Consider the following 8,645-nt stretch of genomic DNA (forward strand, 5'->3'; position numbering starts at 1 on the left):
GCTTTCCCAGGTTCCCTATTTAAACATTCAAAAGCGCCTTTAATAATAAACCTGACCTGAAAGTAGCGCCAATCAAATAAATATTTTGCTTCCTGTTAAACATTACACTTTCACTCCAGGACTCTGCGCAGACATCAGTGAAACCAGATCAACATTCATGATGATGGACAGTGAAACAAATTTACAATACTGGACAGGGTGGTTACCATTTTGATCACCTAGTTACGCCTGGACTTCCAAATATAAAGGAAACCATTGAAACTACAATCGAGATTCGGAGTTGGTCAGGAACCAGCTGAGTGTTATTAATTAATAACTTTTAAATGGCCACATTTATTAAATATGCGGATATGGGTCAAAGATTCAGTCAACACATAGGCAGTGATTTAATGCTTTATGACTGGAGGCATGGGGTGATTGTATTGATTGATGACGCTCATTCCACTCCCTTCATTGTTAAAACAATAGAAGACTAGCTGCACTCAGCTTTCACTACAGGCATGCAGTCATTTCATTCTAACAGGTGGTAATATTTTTGGTCAAATAACCAAGTTAGCCATTGGTGTTTTTTCCCCCGCTATTAATGGACCCTTTCAGTGGCATTCTTGAAATTCCAGTTATCAAAGAGCGAAGCAATTTACTGAAGTTAGACTGGTTTCAACACTCCATTTTAGTATGTTGTGGAGGGCACACCTAGTGCATTCCTTGCATAGTTGATAGGCCCGACTCCTCCCGTAAAAAGGGCCATTATTATCTTTTCCATTTGAACCTTAAAGTACGTGGAATCATCAGGTTAGAGTTCACTATAGGATGTCACATAGAAGCAAGGGATATGTCACGTCCTCCTCAACCAGCAAAAATTGAAGGTTTTTAAAAAAATATTGTTAAATTGGAATCTGGTTGTCAAGGCACAAAACAAATTAATTGCGCAATTGTTCTGACTAAATCCAAGTTCAAAAAAGGGCATTGTTTTAAATGACCTTTTATTTTCTCTCATGCACTGTCATTTTGGGACTGATTACATCATTATAACTATGCTATAAACCTCCAGAGAATTTATTAAAAGACTTAAGGATAAAGATGTATTCTTTTGTCAAACTTCAGAGTTGACAGAGAACAAGTGTAGGAGATTGAATCTTCCCCAGAAACCTAGTGCAAAAGAAGTAATTATAAATCTGCCTCCAGCATGCTGTGGTTTTACAAATATCTCTGGCATAAACTGATGTCTGTCCCTGCGACAAAGCTACTGCATAGAATCTCAATCTTTGAGTGTGGAAATCAATGAGATAACCTTTCCAAACATTGCTGGCCTTTGGGGGCCTTCAAATCTCTGAGATTTCATGAAAATCCATGACAGTCGACATGTCATTACTACCAGGAGGCCAAGAAGGCAGGAGTTAATAGCCGGATAGACAAACTAGGATTAATGCCTTTATTTTCCTGCTAATCATAAGCAAATAGTACCTTTACTGGCCTAGCCTTTCCTATCCAGCAGCAATCCCTGGCAGCAGTCTGTAACTTACTGGTGTTTGTACTCTGAGGTTGAGTGCTGGGGAGGCAGGAAGTAGGGTTTGGTGCTAGAGGTTGTTCCACGGGAAGCTCCAAGAACTGGGATACTACTATGAGCAGGAGAAGGAAGTACACAGGCCCGATCCATGAATGAGAACTGCAAACTCTACAGCCCTATGATTATTCTCCGGGTTGCTTGCAGCAGTTCATTACTGAAATACCGAGCACGCCCAACAACCTTCTGTTCAGCATGGTCACTGGCATGAATAGACAACAACAAAAACAACAACTTTAATGTGGCAAAACGTCCCAAGGCACTTCACAGGAGCAATTATCAATCAAAATTTGACACCGTGCTACATAAGGAGATATTAGGACAGGTGATGTAGGTTTTAAAGGAACGTCTTCAAGGAGCGAGCTAGAGAGGCAGAGAGGTTTAGGGAAGGAATTCCAGAGCTGAGTGCCTCCATAGTGGAGCGATGAAAATCATCGATGCACAAGAGGCCAGAATTGGAGGAGTGCAGAGATTTCGGAGGGTTGTAGGAATGGAGGACATTAGGGAGATAATGAGGAGCGAGATATTTGAAAACAAGGATGAGAATTTTTAAATCGAGGCGTTGCTAGACCGGGAGCCAATGTAGGGGTTACACCAATTATTCTGTGGTTCTTGCACCTTAGTCTAGCCTGACAAACCGCAATCTTGCAACTATATAAAACCAGATGCAGCCGTAAGGACTATTAGCAAAATAAACCCAGAGAATTGGCTTATTTTCTCAAGTTTTCCAGGGGATTATCATTACTGTTAAATACCAGCATTTGCTGATAGTAAACTGCATAAATAACTTCAGTATTCTATGACCGTCCTCCAAAATCTTTAGAAAGTTAGTGAGTTAGGTTGGTGCAAGATTTTTATATCTAGCACAAGAATGACAAGGTGAAGAAAAACCAGTTCATATAAAGCTTGGACGCTATGAAAGCACATTATATAACTTGTACACAGCAAAGCTTGAAGTTGCCAGTATGGCAATTGGATAAAAACTACAAAACACATGTTTAAATGGGTTCAGTGATTCCACTACTAAGATTGAGGGGGTCAAAGTAGACAGAAAGGCATCGGGCCAACAAATCTGGTCCACAGCAACACATTTGTAACTAAGTTCAGGCAATATTTATGCATAGTAGGCTTCCTTTTGCATGTTCCAGCTGAATCATTACAGTTACAGTAGCTTTTAGGTTTTCCAGTTCGATGTATTTACTCTGTGATGGCCACACCTCAGCTCCCTCAACAATCAATGGGCTCAATTTTCCCCAGTGAATGCGCCGTTTTTTTGGCGCAGGCCGCTTTTTTTGGCCTAAGTTAAAAAACCCAAGTTTTCCCGATCAATTTGCACCAGCGCAACTCAGTTAGTTATGATTTTTTTTAGGCAAGTTTTTTTTTCAGCCAAAGGGGGCGTAACCTGCCATCAGCGCCAATTTTGGCTATTTAGGCAAGTTTGGCCAGCTCAGAATTACTCCAGTACTTCTTAGGCCAGCGTATGTGGCCTCTGTAGAAAAACCTTCTGGTGAGTTAAGGAAATCGGTGCAGGTAGGGAAATCGGCGCAGGTAAGTGCAGCAGATGCCCGGACAGCAGCAACAGGAAAGGTAAGAGAGAGGGAGAGAGAGGGTGGGGGAAGCCTTTCGGGTAATAGTTAGGTGCGGGGACCGGGAGGGAAGAGGCCATTCGGCCTGGGATAGGGGCGGGGGAGCGGACCTGGAGGCCATTCGGCCTGGGATAGGAGTTGGATTCGCCATGGGGGGGTTTCTTTAATAATTTAATGGAGGAAAGTTGCTGCAATGTATTTGTGCTTGTGAAGTTGCTGCAATGTATTTTAAGGTGCTTGTGCAGGTTACAAGCTGGTTGTATGTTTCTCTTTCTAGCCTCAGCCTGCATTGTGTCCCTGGTTACCTTGGCAACCCGATCTTTTTGGCGCAAATCAAGGCTCCACCCCCAAAACTAAAGGACAGGCTAGGCTACGCCAAAATGAAGAAATTAAACGGGAAAACTTGGAACATTTTTTTTTGGCATACTTGGGCTCCAAAAAATGGGCTTAACTCTATAAGTACGCCAAAAAAAAGCTTTGGGGAAAATTGAGCCCAATGATTTAGACATAAAATCCTGGAGACCATATCGTTCAAACAACAGGAGTGTCAAACCAAGCAGTGCAGATTCCTAGTCACATAGTGGTGCCATCATAATGTTGTCTAAATTCTGGACAGCTCATCTCTATAAAAAAAACAGACTAACTTTTTTTGAAAAAAAGATGCCTTTATGTAGCTGTGTCCAGTGGCTAAGAAGACTTTTTATTTTAAAATTGAACATTATGCAGATAAAGCTCAAGGTAACCCAACTAATTTGTGATCTATAAAAACAATACACATGCAATCGGTGTGTTCTACTTATGAAAAATGATTATTTCTACGAGACTTGCTGATGGAGGTTTAGGAGTTTAGTTGCATTATATTGAATCTTTATCAATGATCACACTGGCTCCTAGTTTCTGGCTTCACACAAAATGATCACACAAAACTAGCCAGTTTAACGGTTGAGAAGCAATCAAATCAGGAAAATAGGATACACTCTCACAATAGGTACACTTGCAGTCAATGTTCATTGTATGCTAATACTTAAATACATTGATTAAGATGCCATTTTGAATTTAACGGTGCTGTGCAACCACAGCTTGGCATCTCTTCAGGAAATGTGATTCCAAACAGAGTGTACAATTGATTGGGATGCAAGGCCATTCATAAAATCCGAAACACTTTTAATCCATCGATGCAGTTAAAGTGACAGAAGAAGAGACAACTGAGAAGTATGTATAATTTAGATGGGAGAATTTTGTGAATCTCATATGTAAATTTCAATGGCTATGTGCCTTTGTGGGGCCCATAATCGACCATAGTTCAAATTTTACAGAGTGGATCCTGCCCAAAACTACACTACTCATGGGGAACAAAACTCCTCAGTGGAGCTTTCAGGCTGGAAAAGATGATCTGTGTGGTGACGTTATTCCTTCATCACTAGGTATGTTAAGGATTCTGGCTTGGATTCCTTTTCACTTGATTAATAGGTCCTATCTGACCTTACTGTGCTTCCAAGTACTAGGACATGAATTGCTTTCACCAATTTTCTGACACAGATTTTTAGAAATCCCTAAAACAACATGGAATCTGAAAGGTTTTCCTTCACAATGAATGTTGGGTTCAGGGGCAGCACACCCGTACCACTTGTTTATCAGTTCCACTTTCCTAAGCAACTGCCCAGCTGACCAAAGTTTATTGTTAAGCAGCTAAAGATCCCATTTACTGTGCCATTAATCATAAACAGGCAGTCATTTCAATGGAATTTGCCTGGCAGGAATTCCAGTTAATGATAACACTAAATTCTTTAAAGACTGATAGAATAAAGCTAATCACTCACTACTATATTCTAACTAATGTGCTTGAAAAACTGTTGCAATGTTGATTTTCTTTATAAAGAAAACTTTTTTCTGTTCCGTTTCTTTTGAAGACTTTTACCTGGTGTTAAAATATTAAATCTCAACACAACCATTAAAACTTTGAAGAAATCCCATGCAAGGTGCACCTTGCCTATGCAAATAATGGGTGTGGTTTACTGCTGCAATGTATACTACAACAGGAGTGGAAAGACCAGATCAGGAGTTTGCATGGTGACCTTATTTTCCTTAATTGGAATTGGCTTTGGTTTAAGGAGAAAGGTTTTGTATCAGTTTCAGTGCTTCAGGCGTTGAGCTAGAATGTTGTCCAACTTGAAGAGCAAAGGTGGAAACGCCTGGTAACATTCCCTATATTCAATGCATGCAGCCTTTATATTCCATGCACTTACTCCATTTCTATGAAATGGGTAAGGTCCCTAGATTTTGGTTTTGACAGAAGAATCATAGAATTCAATCTTCAAAACACCAGTTAAATAGCCAATGAAATCATAACAGAATTATTTCCAGTCACACTGGTCCTACCATAAGGTTATTAAAACTGCTATGAACCTATACATTTACAGATTGACTGTTTACAAAACATGTTAATAGATGTTTGCATGCTAAGTCATATTGAGGTGTCGTATAACATTTCAATTAGTGAGAATTTTTTGCAATAAGTTACATAGTAACATGATGTTTTGGGCTGGGGAACGCCATTGGACCATCTAGATTACCCTTTCAAATCTCCCATCAGATTTCTTACTATGATCTAGAATTACTACCACTGCATCTCCTCTTCGATTAGGAATTCATACAGACGCTTTATAAATTGGGTTATGATTTCCTGTTCCACCCCTACTCTTTTTTTAAAAAGTTCATTCTTGGGATATGGGCGTCGCTAATAAGGCGAGCACTTATTGCCCATCTGTAGTCGCCCTCGAGAAGCTGGTGGTGGGCCTCCTTCTTGAACTGCTGCTTTTAATATGGTGAAGGTGCTCCCACAGTTCTGAGACAGGGAGTGCCAGGATTTTGGCCCTATGGCAACATATGTCCACTTCATACTGGTAATCTGTTCCACAATTCTATCACCTTCTTTCTAAAGTAAATGTTACCTAAAATTCCTATTTACCTTTGACAAATATGACTTTAAAACGGTGACTTTTAGTCCTCAGATCCTGAGCCCAACCAAAGATCTAATTTCTCCATACCCCTGAAAATCTTAAAGAAAGCTCTAACAATTACCTCCCACTAACAATTATCAATCCACCAAAATTCCCAGATCTTCTTTCCTGCTTTATTACTTCAAGAAAGTTACCATATAATGTTTGCATCACATTTTAACGTTTTACACCAAACTTCATCACTTTACACGTATCTGTGTTGAATTCAATCTGCTGCTTTCTACCCATTGACCTCTTCAAGGAAATCCAGTACAATGTTTAGATACAACCAATCCCCTTATGTCCCCAGGCTGACTGTGCTTCCATTTTCCTCCATTGAACAGCAACAACTTGCATTTATAGAACGCTTTTAATGTAGTAAAGTATCCCAAAGTGCTAAAATTCAAAAACTAATACCATTTCTCAAGACATTAGCAGATTCATAGCATTTGATATAGTCTCCTATTATATTAACTTAGCAAATTTATATTTGTACTTCCAACCTCTTGTACAAGGGTATAACATCTCCCACATTTATAATAATTTAACTCCTAAATGGGATAGTAACACCATCAGTATTTCACATTTAAGAATGTGTACCACAGAAAAACTGTTTTTGATCACAAATTAACTAATATTTCTGCTTTGAACAGTAAAAGGTTGCATAGTTTCAACCACAAAGCTGCCGAATTCATATTGAAAGACCAAAATAAAAACAGAAAATAGTGCAGTGTTTTTGCCAGCATTTAGATGGGATCCTTCACTCGGGTTCTGCTGAAAGGCCCCGCCCAAAGCATTAAGCGAGATATCTATTTCGGATACTGATAGACCAAGTATGCATTTGCAGCATTTGGTTTTACATTTCAGATATCCAGCACTTGTATTTTTCCCTTTTTTCTGTAAACACAATTGTTTGTTAAAAGATGAGGTAATTGAACAGGTGCACTATGACTGCTTGCCCGCGGAGTACATTTTATTTTAAATATTAGGTCTTGTTTGCAGGTCATCTATCCGGACCGTGGCTGCAAGGTGGTTTGTTTAACAACACGGCAGCGGACCAATAGGGATTGGCGGAGGGGAGGTCTCGGTCGGCTCATTATCATCAGAATCTGAATTCACAGGGTGTTGGCACTGAGCAAACCAGTGTCGCTGATTCCAGTATCTGCAGTGTGAAATGTGAGTGTGGAAGTGGGATTTGGAATCTGATCACTGAACTGGCCACGGAGATAGAGGTGTGATTGTGGCACTGGAAGGCTTCAATCTACAATCAAACGCTGACAGTCCATTTGTTGAGAATGAATCACCTGCTACGGGGTGTCCAGAAGACACAGTCAGTGCAGCAAGGCACTGGGATTCCGCAATACTGATTAGGATATGTAAGAGATGTTTTGTGTAATAACATGATTACTAATAAAGGTCAAAATAAGCAATCTGGGAACAAGCTACATATCCTCGGAAATGGATTCCATATTCACCGACTGGGCAGTGGGTTGACAGACTAAGTGCTCCTTCTTTCTAAATGGATACTTTGGAATGTACTATAACCATGAATATTCGAGGTTAAAGCAAGTTTAGGCAATGTTCATCCACTTTAACTCTGAGGATCGCAGCCTTTCATGTTGCTCATTCCTGATTTTTTTTTGAAGGGTGTTTTGAAAGCACATTTTTAATTAGGAACGTTACCTGCAGATCAAAGATATTTTCAAAACTTGGAGAGAAAAGGAGACTCTTACTGAATGTTTAACCAGGCAGATTGGGGAGAGGCGGAGACACGCGATTTGGAGTATGTCAGCAGAGGGGGACCTATCAGCCGGCGGGTGGCCCGATCAGTAACCTCGATCAAACAGGACAGGGAGCGATCGGCGAGGTGCTGCATCATTACTGCAGCTAGTTCGATCACATTTACAATCACAATCTATTGTACACATTGATCGTCCTTTAAAGCTATAATTAATGCCAACTTGGTGAAAGTTTATTATCTAACGCCACCTTTTCAAAAAAGATACATAAAATATTAAATGCACACTTATCAATCACTAAAATGCGCTTTAAAATGCACACGTACAAATAAATAGTGCAGCACTTACTTGGTGGGAGTTAAGTTCTTGGATTTCTTTTTAAACATCTTGGCTGTCCCTGAACGTTGGTTTGAGGGGGGGATGATATAAATCCTTATCCTCCACAGTGGCTGTGATGGTGTTTTGGAAGGCTAGCCTGGGTTGATAAAGAGAGCTCTCTGCCCTTTCCTGTTTGGAGCGCAGCAGACAGTATGTCAAGTGAGCGAATTGCGATCTCACCTGTTGTCTTGTCCTCCGCCCCTCGGCCAGTGCCCGCAGTGATTGACAGGAGCTGCTGCCCAGGACCCGCCTCTCCGTCCGATTGGTCGCCCCTCTGTCTGCTTCCATTGTTGCGCAGCAACCTGCCTTGATTGACGCTCCGCGATATTCCGGCTCTTGTTCTATTGGTGCGACGAGCGCTCCCAATCGCGGCTGGTCA

The 8,645-nt window shown here is 40.6% G+C and overlaps 1 protein-coding gene across 1 annotated transcript in view; it reads right to left on the reverse strand.

Moving 5' to 3' along the window:
* The window catches only part of ppl (periplakin), a 69,890-nt gene extending 61,453 nt beyond the window's left edge, over positions 1 to 8,437 (reverse strand). Inside the window, exon 1 of the mRNA XM_070901020.1 lies at positions 8,237 to 8,437. Within this exon, the coding sequence (XP_070757121.1) occupies positions 8,237 to 8,274 (38 nt within the window). The 5' untranslated portion in view covers positions 8,275 to 8,437. The remainder of the gene's footprint in view (positions 1 to 8,236) is intronic.
* Between the last annotated feature and the right edge of the window lie 208 nt (positions 8,438 to 8,645).

Source organism: Pristiophorus japonicus, chromosome 15 (genome assembly GCF_044704955.1).
Source record: "Pristiophorus japonicus isolate sPriJap1 chromosome 15, sPriJap1.hap1, whole genome shotgun sequence".
In the NCBI taxonomy this organism is placed as follows: Eukaryota; Metazoa; Chordata; class Chondrichthyes; family Pristiophoridae; genus Pristiophorus; species Pristiophorus japonicus.